Consider the following 26,058-nt stretch of genomic DNA (forward strand, 5'->3'; position numbering starts at 1 on the left):
AGAGACTTGTAAAATTTATTTGACTTTTTGTTTTCCAGTTTCTCCACTGAAAATTTTTTATTGAAGTATAACATGCATACCCAAAGTGTACATGTCATAAATATACAACTTGATATTTTTTCACAAAGTGTACATAGCCCTGCAACTACCTTCAAGAGAAAGAAACAGAATATTTCAGAATATTACCTTATGGGATGGCCACATATACCCCTTCCAATCACTACCTACAAGGACAATCCTTTCCTGATTCTAACATAGAGATTAATGTTGACCATTTTGCATTTTACATAAATGGAGTCACACAGTAAATCATCTTTGTGTCTGATTTCTCTCATTCAATATTATGTCAATGAGATTCATCCATGCTATTGTGCGCCATTGTAGTTCATTCTCATTCGTATAATGTCCCATTGTGAGAATATACCACAATTTATCCATTCTACTATTAATGGCATCTGTATAGTTTCCAGTATGGAGCTACTATGAGTGGTGCTACTATGAACATTTTAGTAAATGTTTTTGGTAGACATTATACATGTATTTTGTTTGCCATTTGTATCTAAGAGTGGAATTGTTTAGCCACAGGAGATACATATGTATATCCATATTCAATTGGATGCTCCAGAAAATTTTCCAAAGGAGTTGTACCAACTTTACATTTACACCAGTGGTGTATGAGGGCTCTAGTTGCTCCACATCCTTGCCAACTCTTGCTATTGTTAATCTTTTTTATTTTAGCCTTTCTGGGGATATGTAGTGGTATTGCACTGTGGTTTAATTAGAATTTCTCTGATGATTAATGAAGTTAAGTATTTTTTCCTAAATTCATTGGTCATTGAATATCAGTTTCATGAAATGTCCCTCCAGGTTTTTGCTCACTTTTCTATTGTGTTTTCTGTCTTTTTCCTATTGATTTGTAGAAATTCTTCATCTATTTTCATATTGGTCTTTTGTTGTTTATATTTATTAGGAATATTTTCTCTCACTCTATCGGCTGCCTATTTTACTTTTGAACTTTGTTGCACAAATGAAAGCAAGACCCAAATTGTATGCTCTCTACTAGAAACACATAAAATATAGAGTCATTTTTAGCTAAAAATAAAAGGATACAAAAAGGTATATTATACAAACACTAATCAAAAGAAAGCAGAAGGGCTATATTCATACCAGACAAATCAGACTTCCCAATAAGGAATATTACCAGGGATAAATATGGACCCAACAATAACGGAATCAATTCATGAAGACATAACAGTGCTAAAGGGTCGTGCATTGAACACAGCTTCAAAATATATACAGCAAAACTTCTAGAAGTGAAAGGCAAAATAGATAAATCCATAGTTATAGTTGGAGACTTCACCATATTCCTGTCTCAGTAATTGATAAGACAACTAGACAGAAAATCAGCAAAGATATAAAGGCCTGAACACATCATCAATAAATTTGATCTAATTGACATTTAGGGAACATTCCACTCAACAACAGAAAAACAACATTCTTTTCAAGAATACATGGAACACTTATCAAGACAGATTCCATTCTGGGCCATAAAAAAAGCCTCACCGAATTTAAACCAATTGAAATCATAAGAGCATGTTCTCTCATCACAACTGAATTAAATTAGAAATCAATAACAGAATGACATTTGGAAAATCTCCCAAATATTTGCAAATTAAACAACACACTTCTTCAAAAAGCCATGGATCAAAGAAGAAGTCACAGGGGAAATCAGAGAATATTTTGAATTGAATAAAAATGAAATACAAAATTATCAAAATTTGTGGATACCACTAAAGCCGTGCTTAAATGGGAGTTTAAACATTAAACTAGAAAACAAGAAAAATTTCAAATCAGTAATCTAATCTTCCACCTTAAGAAACCAGGAATTTTGGGACGCCTGGGTGGCTCAGTTGGTTAAGCGGCTGCCTTCCGCTCAGGTCATGATCCCAGCATCCTGGGATCAAATCCCACATTGGGCTTCTTGCTCAGCGGGGGGCCTGCTTTGCCCTCTGACTCTGCCTGCTACTCTGTCTGCCTGTGCTCACTCTCTCTCTCTCTCTCTGACTAATAAATAAATAAAATCTTAAAAAAAAAGAAACCAGAAATTTTTAAAAAAGAGCAAATTAAATCCAAAGTGAAGGAGGAAGGACATAAGAAAGGGCAGAAATCAATAAAATTGAGAACAAAAGAACTGTAGAGAAAGAACAATGAAACCTGAAGCGGGTTTTTCAAAAAGATCATTAACATTAATAAAATCTAGACAGACTCATTGAGAAAAACTATTTTTTTTAAAAATCCATAGTGGCAGAAATCAGTACTTGCCAGTAGCTCCACGTTGTGGTGAGGAAGTTGACTACAAAATAGCAGGATAGGGCGCCTGGGTGGCTCAGTGGGTTAAAGCCTCTGCCTTCGGCTCAGGTCAGGATCTCAGGGTCTTGGGATTGAGTCCTGCATCGGGCTCTCCACTCAGCAGGGAGCCTGCTTCCCTCTTTCTCTCTCTCTGCCTGCCTCTCTGCCTTCTTGTGATCCCTGTCAAATAAATAAAATCTTTTTTGAAAATAGCAGGAAGGAATTTTGAGGGGCATGAAAATGTTCTATAGCTTGATTGTGGTGATGTAAGTGATTGCATAAATTTATCAAAACACATAGAATCTACAAAGAGTGAATTTTACTGTATGTAAATGATATCTCAGTGAATCTGATGTTAAATACCAGAATCCATTTGAGCATTTGAGGTAAAAGGAGAGTTTCATGATACTTTTGTTTCAAATGTGACTGTTCTGATTTGCAGATAAAATGTGTGCGTGTGGGCGTTTGTTTGTAGTTTTGTTTTTAGCCCATATATTGTGGTTAACAAAGAAAGCAAGCATTGCCCTAGAACATGCCAAGGTCTTCTTCTCTGCCTTGGGACTTTCCCCACTTAGCCACTTCTTCTGCTTGAAATGCTAAGACTGGTTCATTCTCCTTCTTGAAGTCAGCTTTGGGAGCCCTTTCACGGTCACTCTGTCAAGTAACTAAATGTCTTTCCACTCTGTATCTCTAACTCTCTCTCACATTGTGTCTTTCGCTCGTATCACTTACTACAACCTGTAAGTTTTTACTTCTGAACAATACATTACGTCTGTGGACTTGCAGATTGTAATCGAGTAATAGCTGTCTCCTCTTCTCCCAGTGCCCTTTGGAACCTGCCTTGCTGGTCTGGTTCTTCACTGCCCCTGCACCATACTCAGGAAGGCCGCAGATCACATCTGCTCAGCCTCTGGTATAAAAAGTCCTCCAAGCTTCACTTTCAATTAAGTTTCTTCTCTTGGCCAGCTAGGACTGGCTTGACATGGAAAGCTGCAGTGGGAAACAGGCACCATGTGGTTGTCTTCTTTTCATGCATTTCTTTCTAGGACCCCTTCCCACCCAAGCAGGTGCAAGGAGGTAAGGGGAGAAAATGCTTTACTTACCCAGCGCAGACCAGAAGTGGTTTGGGTTTCCTCTTGCAGAGGCAGATGTTCATACTGACTCTTACTCTTGTGGGATGTTTGTGGGTCTGTATATCCCCCACTTGCTGGTTATCTCTCACTTACACTCTCTATTCCAAACCTTGAATTTGTCTGGTGTTTATTTTTACACCCACACTGGGCTCCCAGAAGTCTGCTTCTCCCTCTCCCTCTGCCATTCCCTGTTTGTGCACTCTCTCTGTGTGTCAAATAAATAAACAAAAAAATAATCTTTAAAAGAGATATTAAGGGCGCCTGGGTGGCTCAGTGGGTTAAAGCCTCTGCCTTCGGCTCAGGTCATGATCCCAGGGTCCCCAGGGTCCTGGGATCCAGTCCCGCATCGGACTCTCTGCTCAGCAGGGAGCCTGCTTCCCTCCCCCAATCCCCGCGTGCCTGCCTCTGACCTACTTGTGATTTCTGCTGTCAAATAAATAAATAAAATCTTTTAAAAAATCAAATACAAGAGATATTAAGTATAAAAAATTAAGACAGAGAAAGGGAATGGTACACTACCATTTATGTATTCTTAAAGAATATGTATGAATACAGGCTTGTATATGAAGACATGCCATCTCTGGGAGATCCAGGTTTGGAGAGCCCCGAAACTTGTACAATTCTGGTGGCCCTTTTTAAGAAAATAAAAAAAATACAAAAAATTCAAATCAAAATTGGGTTCAGAGCCTGGGAAGGGTCCTGAGCAAGTAAGGAAGGAAGCCTGATGCCAAAGCATCACTAGTTTCACAGTAAATTAATTGCCTTATCTGGAAAGAGGCAGGAGAAACCAGTACAAGGGTTTGGCTCTTGGGAGGTGAATAAGGTGGCGGAGGGACAAGGGAAAACAAGAGATTCACCTTTATCCCTTTGGATCTATTTAACAGGAAGGATTCTTTTGTTAATTAACTGAGTGTTGAGTCAATATAATACCTAAACAGCCAGGACAAGTAGGATAGTAATTTCTCAAGAGAAAGATGCACTCCTTTGTTTAGAGACATGTCATTTTCAGGAGAAAAAAAGAACTTAAATACTTTTTGTTTGTTGTTTGAGCTAAGTATAATAAGGACACCTGTTACTTTTTATTTTTTAATTAATTTATTTTTAAAAGGTCTTTTTTTAAGTAATCTCTACACCCCATGTGGGACTTGAACTCATAACTGCAAGATCAAGAGTCGCATGCCCCACCGACTGAGTCAGCCAGGAGCCCCTCAACTGTTACTTTTCAAATGCCAATAGCTTCTTGCCATCATAAAAGTAAAATTAGGATCTTAAAATTAGTCTTCAGTTTTTATTTCTCATATACTGTTGATCTTACAGCTCTTTGTTGATTTTTTCATAGCATCCTGTTCTTTCATATATATATATATAAGATAGCATATATATGCTATCTTATCTATGAGGAATATATGCTATCTTATCTATGAGGAAGTTTATGTGACTTTTTCTCTTCTGTCTCTGTTTTCTTTATGTTCTTTTTTACTTTTTATTTTGATTTGTTGTTCTTGTCCAGAATCCTCCTCAAATATCTGGTGATCCTTAACTGAACATTCCCATTTAAGATAAAGCTACCAAGCTGGTAGGTTACTCCGCTACCTTGGTGGGAACTAGTAGCCTTTACTCTAGGAGAATCCAGATTTTTAGAAAATTTGAATAACCCCCAAATATCAAAATCTGTATCTCTTTTTTCTTGAGGGGGTTAGTTTTCTTAGAGAATCAGACTAACATGGGGTAAAAGGAGATTATCAACCTTCTGGGAAGCAGCTGGGGAAAGGGAACTGAAGGATTCAGTGCTTGAGATATGGACTTTACTGAAGGGGCCTCATCTCTGCTCTCAGCTGGGCCTGGTGTCCCAAGGCCAGAATCTGTGTGGTTTGGCTTTCTCCAATCTTCCCCTGGCATGATGTCCTGGCCTAGGAGGTTGTGGGCTTACCAACTGTGGGGAGAACTAAGTGTTTCTTCAAAAACTTTTAATCCATCTTCTAGTGTTTCTTCAAAAACCTTTAATCCATCTTCCCGCTGTATCTCTGCTTTCAAAGGGAATGGTGGCGGGGGGTGGGGTCTGTTCCTTTACCTTCTCTAAGTTCTGCTTGAGGAATCAGCTTGTGTCTTGTGATTCACAGCTACTGCTCTTACCCCATGGTTTTGCTTTCCTAGGTTGGCAAAGTCAGTTAACACTCTTCTCTCGGCTCTATCAGCTTTCCAATTCCTAAAAGGTTGACTTCTCCTGTCTGATTCGTCTCTTCTCCTTGTCCTCTTTTTCCTTATAAGCTTGTGACTTTTTTTTTCCTTTACTTCGGGGAGGTTTGGGGCATGAGGAGAGATAAACTTGAATGTCCAATTCTCAAGATTTAACCAAAAGAGCTTAAAATTGCCTTTGTATTCAAAGAAATGAAGCTGGAATTTGTCTTTGGATCCAAAGGTATATCTTGATATACCCTTGTTTTGGGGAGGAGTACTTTTGCAAACCTTTTATTTAGCATTGGTTCATTCACTAATCCATTAAAAAATATTTCCTAGCATCTTGTATACTGCACAGCCTGGGTAAGACAGGGTGCGTTCCTGCCTTCGTAGAGCTTAGATTCCAGTTTTGAGAAAGGAGAGACACAGATAAAGAAGAGAAAACCAACCAATAAATATTATAAAGTATAATAAATATTATAATTACAACAAATGAAAAACAACAGTAAAGAAAACCCTATGGTCCTCCTCCTTTTCACATCCCAGTAAGAGTTGGTAGTATTGACTGCTTCCATATCCCATCTCCCACTCATTTCCCACAACCTACTCCAGTTGGGCTTCTCCCTCTTACTCTCTTTAAATTCTGCCAATGACTTCCATACAACCAAATCCAATGGACTTTGCAGACCTCCTTGTATTTGGTTTCCAGCAGCAGATGGAAAATGGGCTTCCACTTTCTTGGGAAAGCCCTTTGGCATATATGACCCAACACTTTCCTGATATCCCCTTCACCTCTCTGATTGCCTTTGATCACCATTTCCTTCTCTATCTTGACATTAAATATTGGAGCTGTCCAAAGCTTGGTCTTGGACTCTCTTCTCACTTCCTAGGAGATCTCATTCTTTTTTTTTTTTTTAAGATTTTATTTATTTGAGAGAGAGAGAGAGAATGAGTGGTGTAGAGGGGCAGAGGGAGAAAGAGAGAGAAAGAGAAGCAGACTCCCCACTGAGCAGGAAGCCTAATGCAGGGTTTGATCCCCGGACCCAGAGACCTGAGCCAAAGGCAGATGCTTAACAGACTGAGCCACCCAGGCACCCCAGGAGATCTCATCCTTAAGAACTGGAAATTTTAGGGGCACCTGGGTGGCTTAGCCAGTAGAGCATGCAACTCTTGATCTCAGGATCATGATTTTGAGCCCCACATTGAAGGCAGAGTTTAGTTAAAAACAAGCAAACAAACAAACAACAAAACAACTGGAAATTTTGGCACTTGCTTTCCTGTCTGGCTTCCACCAATAATCCTGTTGTTACTTTTACATATGGCCTGGACACCTTTGCTACTTTATCCTTTCCCAGCATTGTTGTGAAAGCTCCAGCTCTGCCACCTCTGCCACTGTCCTCATGGGGCTGGACATATCCGTGGGAAATGACAACCACACAGCCATGCTGGCTGATCTCTCTTTTAATTTATCATAAGCCTCAGTAGACTCAGTGCTGGCTAACAGTCATATTGCACTTCCCTACTCCAGTACCCTTTACCCTAGAATGTTTGAAACCCAAGGAGTACACAAAGACCTTACAAGTGGTCTGAGAGCATGACCAGTTATGGAGGTACCCATTTTTGCATTCTCTATTGCTATATGCCCTTTCCCCTAAAACTGGTTTGTCTGAGAGCTGTTCTGCAGATTCTCTCTTCCATCCTCCTCTTTTACCATTGCCTACATGCCATTCTCTCAAGGTGAGGAAATGTGAAAACATCTGGGTTGTCAAACAAAAGTGCAATTTGGAATATTTGGAATATTGTTTTTGAAAGAAAATGACTTTAATGACTGAGCAATGAATCCTTTAGTGAGTCAGGTGGTTTCCAATTCTTTGCTTTCAACAAAATTAAACGAGAATATAATGGAATTGTCAGCCTGAATATCATTAAAATACTTTTAATGATGGCCCATTATGTGATTTTTGACATATAATTCAGAAGGAGTTCAAAGAAGTGAGTGTTATTGCTATAATAAAAGTATTTCCGTTCCCTTTTACTTATTTATGTGAACAAGGACTCTTAGCCCTTACACTGACGAAAAAGAAAAAATAGAAAAGGAATTGATAATTAATGCTGCCTCATTCCAGCAACATGATTCAATCATACATGAACTAGTTGACAACTCATTAATAGATGCATTTTGGATACCATTTTATATTAATATTTAATAATTATCAAATTTTATAATGGACATGTGATTTTCATCAGTTTGTGCTACTGTTAATGGTTCAATCCAGAAGAAAAATTGAAACACTTAGAATGCTTTGTTTAAATGAAATTAAAAGGAACTAATTTTTAAAAATTGATTTTGTTACAAGACTCTCAGATATCACATCCATTAAATTAAGATAAAATTCTATGGTGGAAGTAAGTGAAATAGGAATTGAAGGAGAAAAACAATGTAAAATCTCCAACTGTGGAAGAAGAGTTCATTCACATCTTTTTTGAAAACAAAAAAAAAAGTAGGTTCCATGCCCAAAGTAGGACTTGAACTCATGACCCTGAAATCAAGAGCAGTGTGTTTTACCCACTGAGCCAGCTAGACACCCCTATTCAAATCTCTTTTAAAAGGCAGATGTTGGGGCACCTGGGTGGCTTAGTGGGTTGAGCCTCTGCCTTTGACTCAGGTCATGATCTCAGGGTCCTGGGATGGAGCCCTGCATCAGGCTTTCTGTTCAGCGGGGAGCCTGCTTCCCTCCCTCCCCCACCCCCCCCACCCCCCGCCTGGCTCTCTGCCCGTTTGTGATCTCTCTCTGTTAAATTAAAAATAAAATCTTTAAAAAAAAGTAAACAAAAGGCAGATGTTGGAGCACCTGGTGGCTCAGTCAGATAAGCATCTGCCTTTGGCTCAGGTCATGATCCCAGGGTCCTGAGATAGAGCCCAGCGTTGGGCTCCCTGCTCAGCAGGGAGTCCGCTTCTTCCTCTGCCCTTCCCCCCTGCTTGTGATCTCTCTCTCTCAAATAAATAAATAAATAAATTCTTTAAAAAAATACATAAAAGGTAGATGTTGAATGTCAAATAATGATGACATTTTGATCCTATTGGATACATTTAAAAGAATAATATAAACAGTTTTACTTTAAAATGTCAATATGTAGAACACCTGGGTGGTTCAGTCACTTAAGTGTCTGCCTTCGGCTCAGGTCACCAGGTCACGGTCCTGGGGTACTGGGATTGAGTCTCACATCAGGCTCCTTGCTCAGAAGGGATCCTACTTCTCTCTCTGCCTGCTGCTCCCCTTGCTTATGTTCTCTCTCTCTCTGATGAATAAATAAATAATATCTTTTAAAAAAAATCTTTAACACGTCAATATTCAATATTTATAAGATGCCAGAATTTTTTTACTCTGTAGTTACTTAAAGTCACAAGGAAAACAGTTAGATATAAGGTTAAAATATATATATAGGTTAAAAAACATATATATGTATGTATATATGTATGTATATATGTATGTATATGTATATATATGTCACAGAGTTTCCCAAAGTGTTTTAGGACACATGCAAGCAAAAAAACTGAAGGCTGATAGACTAATTCCAGCACTGTTTTCATACCCACAGAAGGGACTCTGGTTTGAGCTCCGCATTTAAGAGATCCCCACATGTCATAACACAAAAGGAATAAGTTTGGAAAAGATATACGGGTTTCAGGGTGCCTGGGTGGCTCAGGGGGTTAAGCCTCTGCCTTCAGCTCAGGTCATGATCTCAGGGTCCTGGGATTGAGCCCCGCATTGGGCTCTCTGCTCGGTGGGGAGCCTGCTTCCTCCTCTCTCTCTGCCTGCCTCTCTGCCTACTTGTGATCTCTCTCTGTCAAATAAATAAATAAAATCTTAAAAAAAAAAGATATATCGGTTTCTCTGATATTAAGGATCTGACACTTGGTACTGGCACGGTGTATTAGTTACCCATTACTGTGTAAGAAATTACCCCAAAACTTAGTGACCCAAAACAGCACACATATTTATCTCATGGTTTCTGGGGAGCAGAAATCTGGGAGAAACTTAGCTAGATCCATTGCTTCAGGGAATGTCACAAAGCTGCAATCAAGGTGTTGCCAGTGATCTCATCTGAAGGTTCGTCTAGGGAAGGACCCGTTTCTAAGCTCACTCCGGCAGTTGTTGGCAAGATTTAGTTCCGTAAAGACTGTTGGACTCAGGCCATCAGTTTCTTGTTGGCTGTTGCCCAGAGGCCACCCTCAGTTTTTTGCCATGTGGGCCTCTTCAGCATGGCAGCTTGCTTCATCAAAGCCAGCAATAAGTGCCAGCAAGATGAAAGTCATGTCTTTAATAAATCGGTCTTAGAAGTGACATCCCAGGCTCAGTCCCAGGCTGCTCTAGTCACCCTCCTTTAGGGAAGGCAGCCTTGATGTCCTTCCCTCAGTATTCCCTGTCATGGGCTCAGCTCCCAGCAGGGAACCATGCTGGCCACTGGGTAGAGGACTTCTTTGTTCTTTGTGCCCACATTGAACAAAACTCAGGATACATTCCTGCTCGTGCAGCCAACTGTGAAACCTCAGGACCCTAGCAAAGACGGCAACCTTGAGGCCAAGCTAACACACCCTCTGGACAAGAATGAAATAAAGAAGGTTAGGCAAGTTTTACAAGAGAAAAGAAATTCAGAGACTGGGTGTTGATTACAGACTCAATGCTAGTCTCTTCCACCAAGCTTTCATAACCTTTAGAAATTGTACCGTGCAGCCTCCTTCCCTGGATGTGGATATTCACATTATTTTAATGATACTTGCTTCGGTACATGATTTATTTCTGTTTTTCTTGAGACATGAGAAACAGGTATTTCCTGTGTTGGAATGTAAAGATGATCTAGGTAAGATCAGTGACTTAATAATACCACCTAACCAGGGCACCTGGGTGGTTCAGTGGGTTAAGCCTCTGCCTTCAGCTTGGGTCGTGATCTCAGGATCCTGGGATTGACTCCTGCATCAGGCTCTCTACTCGGCAGGAAGCCTGCTTCCCCCTCTCTCTCTGCCTGCCTCTCTATCTACTTGTGATCTCTCTCTCTCTGTTAAATAAATAAATAAAATCTTTAAAAAAAAATACCACCTAACCAATACCAAGAAGCCAGAGCCATACAATGGAAAATAATATTCCATTCAAGCTCCACAAATGGTGAAAGACTTAAGAAATCCAGAAATACTTGCCAGCAAAATCTGAAGTATATTGTGGCCCTTTAAAATTACTGGAACATTGGGGTACCTGGGGTGCCTTAGTCAGTTAAGCATCTGACTTTTGATCTCGGGGCCCTAGGAGTCTGCTTCAGGATTCTCTCCCTCTCCCTCTCCCTCTGCCCCTCCCCTCCCACCTTGTGCAAGCTCTCTCACCCTTTTTCTCTAAAATAAATAAATAAATCTTTTAAAAAATGAATAAAATTACTGGCACATGAGATCTAGGAAAAGATATATTACCAAATATTTGCTCTTTTTCTTGTTACTTTGGGGAGGGGCTGGGCAGAGAGAAGGTGGGAGGTGGGAAAGGACATATGTTGTAATTTACCATTCATAAAAGTCCATTGTAGGGGCACCTGGGTGGCTCAGTCATTAAGCATCTGCCTTCGGCTCAGGTCATGATCCCAGCGTCCTAGGATCGAGTCCCATATCGGGCTCCCTGCTCAGAGGGAAAGCTGCTGCTTCTTCTCCAGCTCCCCTGTGCTTGTGTTCCCTCTCTTACTCTCTCTCTCTGTCATAAAAAAATAAAATCTTTAAAAATAAATAAATAAAAGTCCATTGTAAAAATGAGTGTCATCCCATCTCTTTTGCCATATTCACTTCATTGCAAGCAAGTCATTAGGTCTAGTCCACATTTAAAGGCAGGGGATTACACAAAGCCATGAATATCAGGAGGTAGAGATCACTGGGAGCTATTTTAGAAGGCTGCCTACTATACACAGCATGACCATAAGTCTAAACATCTGTTACAATTAACACTATTCTGGTCCCAAGGAAATATGTTTCCATACCTCTTAGCCTCTGTCATTGAAACAAAAGTTGATGGTGACCCAATGTTGTGAAGATTTAGGGGTTGTGCTGTTGCTGACTCTAAAGATGGACACTTGTTTAAAATGCAGGGAGAATTTAGCAGTGTTAGTAATTAGGTAATAGAAAAGACAAATTAATTAACTTGTCAAATCTTCTCTGTCAGTCAGTATGAAAGCAATGTTTTCTTATGTAATGATATTGCATTTCCCAGTAGGGCCACAGTTGCACATCGTGGCTGAGGAACATTTTCCTGTACTAAACAATTTATATTACTCTTAAATTTGTGTGTGTGTATATATATATGTAGGTAGAACAAGTATGACATATGAAGTTACACTGGCAACTAAATAGACAGGCAATACTCGAATTACATGTAGTTTTATTTTTATAAAAATATTTAAGGGGTAGGGCACCTGGGTGGTTCAGTGGTTAAAGCCTCTGCCTTCAGCTCGGGTCATGATCCCAGAGTCCTGGGATCAAGCTTGGCATTGGACTCCCTGCTCAGCGGGGAGCCTGCTTCTCCCTCTCTCAATCCCCCTGCTTGTATTCCGGGAACTGTCTCGCTGTGTCTCTCTCTGTCAAATAAATAAATCTTTAAAAAATATATTTAAAGTGTACCTGGATGGCTCGGTCAGTTGAGTGGCTGCCTTTGGCTTGGATCATGATCCCGGTGTCCTGAAATTGAGTCCTGCATCTGGCTCCCTGCTCAGCGGGGAGTCTACTTCTCCCTCCCCCTGCTCTTATACTCTCACTTTCTTTCTCTCTTTCTCCCTCTCAAATAAATAAATAAATAAATAAATAAATAAAATCTTCAAAAAAATTTTTAAGATTTAGTTACAATTTTAAAATGTTAAATTTTAAAATGCCTTCTTTCTATAATAACTTTAAATATTTAGTATGACTTGCATTCTATACCTTATTTTTATTTCTTTTTTTTAATGATTACTGAAAAGGGACATTTAATCCAGAATGGAGATAACCAAAGAAGGCTTCCTGTAGTTCTTAATCTTTATCCTTTTACCTTTATCATTTGTCCCTTACCCCTTACTATAAATACATCGGGATCAGCCTAACCATGAAACTATTTCCACTGATCTGGCTTTCAATTTTTATTTCATTTGTGTCATAGTTTTCTTTCCTTTTCTTCTCTTTCTTTCTCCTCTTCCCTTCCAAATTTTTTTTAAAGATTTTATTTATTTATTTGACAGAGAGAGAGATCACAAGTAGACAGAGAGGCAGGCAGAGAGAGAGGAGGAAGCAGTCTCCCTGCAGAGCAGAGAGCCCGATGCGGGCCTCGATCCCAGGACCCTGAGATCATGACCTGAGCCGAAGGCAGCGGCTTAATCCACTGAGCCACCCAGGCGCCCCCTTTCCAAATTTTTTTTAAAGATTTTATTTATTTATTTGACAGAGAGAGAGAGATCACAAGTAGGCAGAGAGGCAGGCAGAGAGAGAAGGAAGCAGGCTCCCTGCGGAGCAGAGAGCCCGATGTGCGGCTCGATCCCAGGACCCTGAGATCATGACCTGAGCCAAAGGCAGAGGCTTAACCCACTGAGCCACCCAGGTGCCCCCAAGTTTGATAAGTTCTTCATAGATTTTTGATACTGACCCTTTATTACTTGTGTCGTTTGCAAATATCTTCTTCCATTCCATCGGATGACTTTTAACTTTGTTGATTATTTCCTTCACTGTGCAGATTTTTATCTTGATGAAGTTCCAGTAGTTCATTTTTGCTTTTGTTAATCTTGTTCCGATTACATGTCTAATAAGTTTCTTGGGCCAAGGTCAAAGAGGTTACTGCCTGTGTTCTCCTCTAGGATTTTGATGGTTTCCTGTCTCACATTTAGGTCTCTCTCCCATTTTGAATTTGTTTCTGTGTATGGTGTAAGAAAGTGGTCCAGTTCCATTCTTCTGCATGTGGCTGTCCAATTTTCCCAACACCTTTTGTTGAAAAGGCTGTCTTTTTTCCATTGGATAGTCTTTCCTGCTTTATTGAAGATTAGTTGACCATATAATCATGGGTCCACTGCTAGGTTTTCTACTCTGTTCCATTGATCTATGTGTCTATTTTTGTGCCAGTACCAGCATTTTATACTTTAGTTTGAATAGATGATTTAAACATTAGAAAAGTAATATTTGAAGGCATGAGTATAATTTTAATTTTACATTAATTTCATTTTACATCTCTATGCAAATATATTCAAATAATGTAACATTTGAATACATTCATATTTAACTTTTAAATTATTTAACCCATTGCCATCAGTAGAACACAGACTATGTAAAAATCTTGATTATAACAACATAATGCCTTTGCTAAAATAAAGATAAATAAAATTCATTTTATTTATTTATTTGGTAGAGAGAGAGAGAGCACAAGCAGAAGGGAGAGGGAGAAGCAGACTCTCTGCTGAGCAGAGAGCCCGATGTAGGGCTTGATCCCAGGTCTCTAGGATCATGACCTGAGCCGAAGGCAGATGCTTAACTGACTGAGCCACCCAGGCGCCCTTATTTATTTATTTTATTTATTTATTTTAAAAATTTTATTTATTTATTTGAGAGAGACAGAGTGAGACTGAATGCGAGAGCTCAAGCAGGGTGAGCAGCAGAGGGAGAGGGAGAAGGAGGGAGATCATTACCTGAGCCTAAGGCAGACACTTCACCAACTAAGCCACCTAGGTGCCCCTAAAATTCATTTTATAACATATATATTTTAGGGGCACCTGGGTGGCTCAGTTGGCTGAGTACAACTCTTAGTTTCAGCTCAGGTCATGATTTCAGGGCCGTGAGAACAACCCCTGTGTTGGGCTGTGGGCTCAGTGGGGAGTCTGCTTGACATTCTCTCTCCAGCTCTCCTTCTGCCCCTCCCACAATCTGTGTCTAAAATAAATAGATAAAAATTTTTTAAAAATAACATATTTTATTAATTGGTGAATAATGCTTATCTTTATTACTCATCCAATCATATCTGCTCCACCAATAAAATACCTAGATACATGTGATAATAATTAAACATAGTCATTTTGATGTTCTTCTAATTGTGGTGCTTCACTCATATTTTTAAAATTTTGTCGTGAGGGTAAATTTGTCAAAGTAAAAGTAAAGAACATATTTAACAGTCCATTAACCTGATTAATGGCTTAAAAATATTTAGACCTATGATATGTAAGCTTCCATCTTTACTCGTCCACTGGGACCCTATGTCTACACCTTTTTTCTCTATGTGTTGAATTAACCCCTTGGTGCCCAGCTGATTTTTACTTCTTAGTTCACTGAAAAACAGAAGCAACAGAAGAGAACAGTCTCCACTTCCCACTACATCTCCCTACCTACTTACATTTCTGCCCTTAGACTCTGTCTTCCCTCCAGGCACCAAATCTAAGTATCTATCCAAGGCTACCTCCTCTACTTATGGACTGCACCCCAGGCTCTCTCACTCAAGGATACCAGTCCTACCACTCCTACACTTTACCCCCTTGTCTCCTCCCTCCCTACTTAGTCATTTCTATGAGCATATAAAAATACCAGAATATGTCCATTAAAAAAAAATCCTTCCTCCTGATCCCACATATCCTTCTACATTATGCTTCATTTCTCTCTTTCCCTTTAGGGCAACATTCTTTGAAAGAACAGGCTGTGCTCTTATTCTCCTCTTATTCACCACTCTCTCTTGAACTCTCTCCACTTCTTCCATCAAGGGGTGCATTTATGAGATCTATATCTCCTCCCTATAAATCTGAACAGGTTTGTGACTCTCCTGTAACCAATAAATGCAGTGAAGTCATGCTATAAGATTTCTGAGGCTAGATCTAAAAGGTGATGCACCTTTTGCCCTTTTCACTGCAACACTTGTTTTCAGAGCCACAAGGGCCATGTAAGAATTCTAACTATCCCAAGATTACCATGCTGTGAAGAAGCCCAGGCTACATGGAGAGGACTTGTGTAGGTGTTCTGGCCAAGAGCTCCAGCACAGATTCAGCTGACAGCTAGCATCAACAGCCAGAAGATGCCTCCTGATGGTTCCACCTCATCAGCTAAGTCACCCCCAGCCTTTAAATCTTCCTACCTGAGGAACCAGACATCACCAAGCAAACACAACCTGTCCTTAATGTGTCCTTTCTGAATTCCTGACAGCATTCCACAAGTATAATAAAATGGTTGTTTATGGTTATGTTAGGCAGCAACAGTGTGTGTGTGTGTGTGTGTGTGTGTGTGTGTGTTCATATATATGTTCATATATTTCCTTGCTTGGTTTGCAGATGGGGCCTACAAACAATGGCATCCCTATAGCAATGAGGATATCTACCACCCAGATCTTGGTTTCCAAGTGTCACCCTGTTAGAAGAAGCCAGAAAAAGACATGGTTGATTCCTAAGCTGAGACAGGAAAAGTACAAATTGCAAGGGAAAGTAAGGAAGCGCTCAAATAATGTTAAGGACATTTCAGAAGGACACGGGATCCTGCTTGAAGGGTTATTTTATTTGACAAATTTGGGATAATTTGTGCATCAAAATAATAATTATAGTAACCTATTATAATTCATTAAGTAAAATAGAAATCCACAGGTCCAGATAATAAATATGATGTAATGGATTACAGTTTATTGAGTAAGATAGGAACCCATGAGTCCATAGGATATCAATAAATGAATAAACAAGGGAGAACAGACCAGACTCGTGTAGTCTGGGTCGCCCCAGAGTCCTGAGCCGGGGAGCTGAGCTCTCGCCATGAAGCCAGGTTTCAGCCCCCGTGGGGGCGGCTTCGGTGGCCGAGGGGGCTTCGGTGACCGCGGTGGTCGTGGTGGAGGCCGAGGAGACTTTGGCGGAGGCAGAGGTCGGGGTAGCGGCTTTAGGGGCCGAGGCGGAGGAGGAGGAGGAGGAGGTGGTGGAGGTTTCCAGTCTGGTGGCAACCCGGGTCGCGGTCGGGGAGGAAAAAGAGGAAACAAGTCGGGGAAGAATGTGATGGTGGAGCCTCATCGACATGAAGGTGTCTTCATTTGTCGAGGAAAGGAAGATGCCCTTGTCACCAAGAATCTGGTTCCTGGAGAATCAGTATATGGAGAGAAGAGAGACTCTATTGCGGAGGGAGATGACAAAATCGAGTACCGTGCCTGGAACCCCTTCCGCTCCAGGGTGGCAGCAGCAATCCTGGGTGGCGTGGACCAGATCCATATCAAGCCAGGGGCCAAGGTGCTCTACCCTGGGGCTGCATCAGGCACCACTGTCTCCCACGTCTCTGACATTGTAGCCCCGGACGGTCTAGTTTATGCAGTCGAGTTCTCCCACCGCTCTGGCCGTGACCTCATTAACTTGGCCAAGAAGAGGAGCAACATTATTCCTGTTACTGAGGACGCTCGGCACCCGCACAAGTACCGCATGCTCATCGCGATGGTGGATGTGATCTTTGCCGACGTGGCCCAGCCAGACCAGACCCCGATCGTAGCCCTGAATGCCCACACTTTCCTTCGTAACGGAGGACACTTCGTGATTTCTATTAAGGCCAAATGCATTGACTTCACAGCCTCTGCTGAGGCTGTGTTTGCCTCTGAAGTGAAGAAGATGCAGCAGGAGAACATGAAGCCCCAGGAGCAGCTGACCTTAGAGCCATATGAGAGAGACCACGCCGTGGTGGTGGGTGTGTACAGGCCACCTCCCAAGGTGAAGAACTGAACCCCCGGCCATCTGGATTGCCAAGAGATTGTGTTGCTAATGTTTCACGTGTGTTTTTCTATTAAAAGACTCATCCAGGCGCACCTGGGTGGCTTAGTCGCTTAAAAAACAAACAAACAAACAAAAACAAAAACAAAAACAAGGGAGAACAAAATGCTTTCTTTTATAGCAGATTGTTGACTAAAACCTGAAGAAGAAATGATGGAATTAAAAATCAGTACTTAACAAACATTATCATGGTGGTTATTCCAATGGGGGTTATCAATGGATGCTAAGGCAGATAGATAGAGATATGATGATGTAGCAGATACTTAGGAATTACAAAGGGACACATGGTGACTTTATGGAGGAGAAACCTGCCAAACTGGGTTAGTAGTACAGGGGTGAGATGGGTTCACCTCCAGCACTTTCTGATGTCATGCACTGAAAAGGACACAACATCATTTTTCTCTTGCCCACATGTGGCACTTGGGTTGAAAGACATCTTGCAGAAATGAAAAGCCTGTGCTCTTTATATTTTTAAAGATTTTATTTATTTACTTGAGAGAGAAATATCAGGAGCAGGAGAAGCAGAGGGAGAGGAAGGGGAAAGAATCTCAAGCAGACTCCATGCTGAGCACTGAACCCAATAGGGCACTTGATCTCATGACCCTGATATGACCCTAAGATCATGACCTGGGCCGAAATCAAGAGTCAGATGCTTAACAGACTGAACCACGCAGGTGCCCCTGAATACTGGATACTTTTTAAAATGTTTTCTGTAAACTTGAAATTATTTAAAAACTTTTTTAAAATCCCATGAATTTACATTACACAAGACCTTGGTGCTGAACCTGCCATGTGGAAGGAAAGAAAAAGGTGATTGTATAGCCTTATTGTAAACTTGCCTGAGACATAAGCGAGGGTATCAGAAATTAATACATTAACGTAGCACTTCACAATTTACAAAAAATGAAAACAAACTAAAAACACTTGTGTCATTTGCCCCTTATAACAATTTTGTGAGGCAAGAGATTTACCAGTTTTATAAAACAAAAAAAAACAAAGCTAAGAAAAAGTTAGATGACTTCCCCAAGATCACACTCACAGACAGACAAAAAATAAACTGAGGCATATTAAAAATTTTAAGCGTTGGAGGAAAAACGGATTTGAATGGGGGCAGCACCAAACTGGGAGTGGTTAGGCATGCTCCGTAGACAGGAGCCACCAGAAAGACTTACACAGATAAAAGTGCAGAAGCAAAGAAAGTAAATTATTTGGCCAGCTGTAAAAGCGTAAAGTCTAGTTGGCTGTGACTGTCTTCTGAGTACTGATTTCCTAACCTTGAGGAATTTACAGGCTTAGATTTTGATGTGCTAACATAGGCCACCATGCTATTAGCACCACCGCAGTCTAATGGCCTCTTTAATTAATTTAACCCATGTGCTCGCTTCGGCAGCACATATACTAAACGAAAATTTAACACACCTCCTAATTATGTAATCAGTTTGATCCCATCCAGGTTTTTTTTTTTTTTTTTTTTACTTTTAACACAACCCTCTTGTGGCAACAGCAAATAATAACAAAATTGTGACATCGTTTGTACCGTATTGGGCATGAACAAGGTCTTCCTACTAAGGTAGGTAAGAGACCCTAAAGGATCCAGGTATGAGGTCCACTACCGCACACAGCTTACTCGGCGGGCTACCCTATCCCCCACGGCCCCACTTCACCCAGGGGGTCCTCTGGTCTCCATATGGGCTTCGATTTCCGTCATGGACCTTCCAGCCAGTGCCTGAGGAACAGGGCCAAGGAATGACCTTCAGTCTTTGCCCCAACAACAACCTTCTGGACGACATTCCCAGCTAATAACTCTTTCTCAGGACCCCTCACTCTCCCTCATTATTGCCCCAACACTTAGGCTCCAATTACACCCTCTGGCCCCGCTGACCGACCAATCATGATCTTTCTTTTTTTCTAGACCTCCCCTTGGGCTTCTGTGGTCCAATTATAGCTGTCCTCTGGCGGGAAATCCGGAAGAGAGCTGTGTGAGTTTCCGTGGATTAGTGGCCGAGACTTGGGGGGAGACGTAGTCCTGCGCAGCCTCCATCCCACCTCTGTGCTCCCCCCCACACGTGGGTTAAGAGAGCCCTTCCCCTAGGCCTTTTCTCACCACCCACTGTGAAGCTGGAATGGGCTGACAGCGGCTCACGGTAGCATACCAGCTCTGCTTGCTCACCCTCTCTCTGTAGGGCCCCAAGATGTTGGGCCCTGAGCCTAGAGACCTAGAATGACTTGAGCAGTTCCAGTTTGCATGGGTCTGTGTTGGGCCTTCAGTTGCCAAGTCCCAGTTATAGTAAAGGCGGACAGACTTTATGAATCATCTAGTTCAGACCGTTCACAGTGCACTGGGTGATTATATGAGTGTTTCAAAGGCTCAGAGGCTCTTCTCTTCTTTCTCTCTCTTTGGTGGGGGAATTAGGGTCAAGCCTGACAGGTGCAGGACTTGCTGCTGCCATGCCCTTTAATCCTGGTGCTGCTGAGCAAGGGCTTCCATGCCAGCCTCCCTGATCCAGTCAGCTGTCAGACTATGAGTTAGTATGGCGGAGGAGGAAGGTGATGTGGATGAGGAGGATGTTTTCCTGGCATTTGCCCAGGGGCCCTGTCCTCCCAGGAGTCCCCTGCGTCGGGCCTTGGACAAGGCCTTCATCATCTTCCTGGCCCTCGTCCTCACACTACTGACACTGGAGGCTGTTTGTAGGCTACTGTGGCTGCTGCCGTGGGCAAAGTTTGGGGACTGGCTTCTGAGAACACCTCAGAAGGAGGAGGAGCTGGAATTGTGACCATCTTTCCTATTAACATTCTCTTCTCCTGCTACAGAGGTGAGAGCGGAGGGAGATGGGACTGCTGGGGGCTGTGGAGGGGACACTGGGATAGCTTAGAGCAGCTGTCTTACATTTTTTTGCACCTACACATTGGAAATTAATTTTGGAAAAGTTCGTACTTCTCACATTTTAAAGTAACCACCTAAAATTTTTCGTCATAAATTAAAATTGTTTCAAGGATATAATTTCTGGTATATTGAAAACATTCACATTGAAAAATGAAACAGATCACCCTTTGAATGTCCAGGGGGAGGGTAATATCATAGTGACTTGATACTCACCACTATCCATTTAAAAATAGATAAACAAGCTCCTAACAATTAGAATTATTCCTTTCCTTCTTTCATGACTCTCTTTTCTCCTTGAACACCTGGTTCACTTCCCCACAGACAATTTTAGGCTTTTATTTATTTATTTTTTAAAGATTTTATTCACTTATTTGACAGAGAGAGATCACAAGCAGACAGAGAGGCAGGCAGAGAGAGAGAGAGGGAAGCAGGCTCGCCGCTGAGCAGAGAGCCCGATGCGGGAATCGATCCCAGGACCCTGAGATCATGACCTGAGCCAAAGGCAGCGGCTTAACCCACTGAGCCACCCAGGTGCCCTAGGCTTTTATTTTTTTTAAGATCTTATTTACTTATTTGTCAGAGAGAGAGAGCACAAGCAGAGAAGCAGGCTCCCTGCTGAGCAAGGAGCCCAATGTAGGACTTGATCCCAGGACCGTGGGATCATGACTTGAGCCAAAAGCAGCCGCTTAACCGACTGAGCCACCCAGGCATCCTGACAATTTTAGGCTTTTATACTTGAAAGTCTTTTATAGGCTAATCTATCCTACTTTCCTGCCTATATTTATATTTTAATTGAGGTGAAAAGCATTTTTCTTTCTTGTGACCATAGACAGAAAAGTTAAAAAAAAACTTCTTCTGTGCTATCATTACAATTATGAGAACAGAACTGATTAAATGGCATAAAGACTGCACACGTTTTTTAAATGGCTAAAAATCAAAAGTACATTTTTAATGAGATAAGGGAGGAGGTGTTTATGGTACCTTGATGAAAGAAATAGGCTATGAGTGTGTGTGTGTGTGTGTGTGTGTGTGTGTGTGTGTGTTTTAAGATTTATTTATTTGAGAGAAAGTGAGAGGGAAAGTACAAGGTTATGTGTGTGTTTAAGATTTTATTTATTTGAGAGAGAGAGTGAGAGGGAAAGTACTAGCTGGGGGGAGAGGCATAGGGAAAAGGAGTGGGAGAAGCAGACTTCCCACTGAGTAGGGAGCCCAGATAATGACCTAAGCCAAAGACAGATGCTTAACTGACTGAGCCACCCAGGTGCCCCACTATGTGTTTCTTTATTAAGACAAGGTAAGATTTCATGATTGACAACCACAGGCACACCTCAGAGATTTGCAGGTTCAGTTCCAGACACAACAAAGCAAATACTGAAATAAAGCAAGTCAAAGGAACTTTTTTGGTTTCTCAGTCCATATAAGTTATGTTTATACTATAGTCTATTAAGTGTGCAATAGTATTATGTCTAAAAAACCACAAATGCACATACCTTAATTTAAAAATATTTTATGGAAGGGCACCTGGATGGCTCTGTCGGTTAAGCGGTCAACTCTTGATTTCTGCTCAGGTCATGATCTCAGGGTCATGAAATCGAGCCCCATGTTGGACTCTGCGCTGGGTGTGGAGACTCCTTGGCATTCTCTCTCCCTCTCTTCCTCTACCCCTCCCCACCCAGCAATACACACACTCTCTCACTCTCAAAAAATAAAATAAAAATACATTATTGCTGAAAGATGTCAGCTATCACCTGAGCTTTCAGGGAGTTTTAATCTTTTTGCTGGGGAAGGGTCTTTCCTAGATGCTGATGGCTGCTGACTGATCAGAGTGGTGATTGCTCAAGGTTAGGATGGCTGTGCCAGTTTCTTAAAATAAGACAAAAAGGAGGTTTGCCACATCTGTTGACTATTATTTCACAAATGATTTTTCTGTAGCTTGTGATGCTATTTGGTAGCATTTTACCTACAGAACTTTCAAAATTAGAATCAATTCTCTCAACCCCCGCTGCTACCTTATCAACTAAGTTTATGTAATATTCTAAATCCTTTGTTGCCATTTCAATAATCTTAATAGTATCTTCACCAAGAGATTTCATCTCAAGAAAACACTTTTTTTTTTGCTCACCCATAAGAAGCAACTCTTCATCTGTTGAAGATTAATCTTGTGATTGCAGTCAATTTGGTCCCATTTTGAGGCTCCACTTTTGATTCTAGTTCTCTAGCCATTTCTACAACATCTGTGGTTATTTCCTCCACTGACATCTTGAACACCTCAAAGTCCTCCATGAAGGTTGGAATCAACTTCTTCAAAACCCTTATTAATGTTGATTTTTTAAAAAAAGATTTTATTTATTTGACAGAGAGAGACATCACAAGTAGACAGAGAGGCAGGCAGAGAGAGAGGGAGAAGCAGGCTTCCCGCTGAGCAGAGAGCCCAATGTGGGGCTCGATCCCAGGACCCTGAGATCATGACCTGAGCCAAAGGCAGAGGCTTAACCCACTGAGCCACCCAGGTGCCCCTTAATGTTGATATTTTGACCTCATCCTATGAATCACGAATGTTCTTAATGGCATCTACATTGACGAATTTTTCCAGAAGGTTTTCAATATACTTCCCCCAGATCCATTAGAAGAATCACTATGTATGCCAGCAACAGTCTTATGAAATGTATTCTTAAGTGATAAGACTTAAATGTCAAAATTACTCCTTGATCCGTGGTCTGCAGAATGGATGCTGTGTTTAACAGGCATGAAAACAATATTAATCTCATTGTACATTTCCATCAGATCTCTTGGATTACCAAGTGCATTTTCAATGAGCGGTAACAGAAAGGAATCTTTCTCAGCAGTAGATTTTTTTTTTAAAGATTGTATTTATTTATTTGACAGACAGAGATCACAAGTAGGCAGAGAGACAGCAGAGAGAGGAGGAAGCAGGCTCCCTGCTGAGCAGAGAGCCCCATGCGGGGCTTGATCCCAGGACCCTGAGATCATGACCTGGGCTGAAGGCAGAGGCCTAACCCACTGAGCCACCCAGGCGCCCCCTGAGCAGTAGATGTTAACAGTAAACTTTGCTGTCAAGATGTGCTGTCATCCAGGCTTTGTGGTTATTTATAGAGCACAGGCAGAGCAGATTTAGCGTAATTCTTAAGGCCTCTAGGATTTTTGGAATGGCGCATGAGCAATGACTTTAACTTAATGTCCCTAGCTGTATTAGCACTCAACAAGAGAGTAAACCTGTCGGTTCAAGCTTTGAAGCCAAGCACTGACTTCTCACTAGCTATGAAAGTCCTAGATAGTATCTTCTTCCAATATAAGACTCTTTCATCTACACTGAAAATCTGTTTAGTGTAGTCACTTTCCTAAATTCTCTCAGCTAGGTCTGCTAGGTAACTTGTTACATCTACATCAGCACATGCTGTTTCCCCTTGCACTTTTATGTTATAAAGATGGCTTCCTTATACCTCATGAACCAACCACTGTAAGCCTCAAACGTTTCTTCTAAAGCTTCCTCACCTCTCTCAGCCTTCAGAGAATTGAAGAGTTAGGGCCTCTGAGAGTTTGGCTGTGGCTTAATGTTGTGGCTGGTTTGATCTTCTATCCAAACCATTCAAGCTTCCTCCATATCAGCAATAACGCTGTTTTTTTGATTGTTCATGTATTCTCTGGAGAGGCAATTTTAATTTCCTTCAATAACTCTTCCTTTGTATTCACAGCCTGACTGCTTGGCATGAGAGGCCCAGCTTTCATCCTATCTCAGCTTTCAACTTGCCTTCCTCACTAAGCTTAATAATTTTTAGCTTTTGATTTAAAGTGAGAGGTGACTCTTCCTTTCACTTGAACACTTAGAGGCCATCGTAGGGTTACTAATTGGCCTAATTTCAATATTGTTGTGTTTCAGAGAATAGGGGAGACTGAAGAGAGGGAGAGAAGTGGGGAACAGCTGGTTGGTGCACAATATTTATTAAGTTCACTGTCTTATGTGGGTGTCATTTGTGGTATTCCAAAACAATGACAATAGTAACATCAAAAACTACTGATCACAGATCACCATAACAAATATAAAAATAATGGAAAAATTTGAAGTATTGCAATACTTACCAAAATGTGACACAGAGACACACAATGAGCAAATGCTGTTAAGAAAATGGTGCCAATAGGAGCAGCTGGCTGACTTAGTCTATAGAACATGCAACTCTTGATCTTGGGGGTTGTAAGTCTGAGCCCCACATTGGATGTAGATTACTTAAAAATAATTTTTTTTAAAAAAGAAAAATGCTGCCAAAAGATTTGCTCAATGCAAACCTTCAATTTATAAAAAACAAAAAAAAAATTCCACAATATCTGTGAAGCACAATAACATGAGGTATGACTGCATTTTTTTTTTCTTTAAGAGGGAGGAAGTCTATTATAAAAGGAAACAGGAAGAGGGAGAACCTCTACTGCAGGCATTTACTCAGTAAGACCAATTTTGCAAAAGTTGAGAATCTGGAAATTACATTCCTCCAGCTCCTCTAAGTCTAAGTACCCTCTTGGAGTTTTTCATGTTCCCTAATTTGAAGACTATAGGTGTAGACATGGTGTGGGATTCTTTAATGGAAGGGAGGGTTTGAGCTTCTGGTACTCTGAGAGCTTAGGGATGTAAGGACCTCTGCGGTCCCACAAAGCGGCAAGATGCTTACAACTTGTCGAATGTGAAAGGTTGCAGGAGACGGGAATCTCCGTGTTAACCAGTCTGACTTCCCCATATGCTCATATTTGGAGCCAGCTTGGCCTCCACGAATCCTTCCGGCCCTCCTGAAGTTGAGTGAGATGGGCGTGGGGAGGAGGCGGACGTCAAAATCAGTTTCTTGTCTCTTTCCTCAGCTCTCCCAGAGGAAAAGGAGGAGTCGAGACCCAAGGTATTTTAGAAGTCTCATTTCATCTGATAGCCCTCACAGCGGCAATTTGCATAGTTTGTCCTCAAAGCTCCCGCCCCATATCGCTGTCCGAAGGCCCTGGAGCTCCTGGACAAAGCTCGGCCTCCAGGTCATCACTGCCCACACTTCGGGAAGCCCCACCAGAAAAGAACGGAGAACCACCTAGGTGCCACCTACTTGGTTGTCATTAGTTCCGTGTAGGCGCTTAAAGAGACATCAATAACAATAGTAATAATAACAACACATTTGTGTAGCGCTCTGTGCTCATTTGTATGGTTGTGTTATGATTTCACGATTGGGAGCGGAAAGAACCTGGAATTAGAAGTAGCTGCTGGACAGCGGCAAGGGAGTGCGCAGTCTGCAGAAAGGAAGGGGCAGGCACAGTCGATTAAGCCGTGGAAGGGTACAAGGCAGGTAGGAAAGCAGCGCCGGAAGGCTGGTCAATGGCCTAACGGAAGGAAAAGCGGTTTTTTTCCCCCCTCTTAAGAGACTCTCGCTCTTCCCTGCACCCTTGCGCAGTCTTGGAGGGCCCAGTTTCTTAGCTGTCCTGTCCCGTTCCCCCTCCCCTACTTGGAAAGGTGGCTCAGTCCTTCCCGCACGCGACCCGCCGACGGTTGGGCCGGATGCAGTAAGTTTCTGATTGGTGGAGTCGCAGAAGCACCGGGTGAAAAGAGCTCCGTCGCCGGCGCGCCCGAGTTCGGGTGTAGCCAATACCGTACGGCAAGATGGCGTCCCCGTACTTTGGGACGCCCTGAGGTGACAAGCCCGCCCTCTACTGGTCACAGGAAAGGGGGCCGCAGACCGTGTGGGCGACACTGGAGGTGGGGGCGGGCCTACCGCCACTTCCGGC

The 26,058-nt window shown here is 41.7% G+C and overlaps 2 protein-coding genes across 2 annotated transcripts; both read left to right on the forward strand.

Moving 5' to 3' along the window:
* The first annotated feature begins 16,390 nt into the window (after nt 1-16,390).
* LOC123941950 (rRNA 2'-O-methyltransferase fibrillarin-like) lies at nt 16,391-17,455 on the forward strand. The gene has a single exon (XM_046005812.1). It carries the CDS (start codon nt 16,419-16,421, stop codon nt 17,358-17,360), a length of 942 nt encoding a protein of 313 aa, XP_045861768.1. The 5' UTR covers nt 16,391-16,418; the 3' UTR covers nt 17,361-17,455.
* Nucleotides 17,456-19,939: 2,484 nt separating this feature from the next.
* SMIM40 (small integral membrane protein 40) lies at nt 19,940-20,182 on the forward strand. Its single transcript, XM_046004565.1, has one exon. It carries the CDS (start codon nt 19,940-19,942, stop codon nt 20,180-20,182), a length of 243 nt encoding a protein of 80 aa, XP_045860521.1.
* Nucleotides 20,183-26,058: the final 5,876 nt, after the last annotated feature.

Source organism: Meles meles, chromosome 5 (assembly GCF_922984935.1).
Source record: "Meles meles chromosome 5, mMelMel3.1 paternal haplotype, whole genome shotgun sequence".
In the NCBI taxonomy this organism is placed as follows: domain Eukaryota; kingdom Metazoa; phylum Chordata; class Mammalia; order Carnivora; family Mustelidae; genus Meles; species Meles meles.

What these genes read in the sequence shown, in the direction of transcription:
- LOC123941950 (XM_046005812.1), top strand. Translation starts at nt 16,419, where the DNA reads ATGAAGCCAGGTTTCAGCCCCCGTGGGGGCGGCTTCGGTGGCCGAGGG.
- SMIM40 (XM_046004565.1), top strand. Translation starts at nt 19,940, where the DNA reads ATGGCGGAGGAGGAAGGTGATGTGGATGAGGAGGATGTTTTCCTGGCA.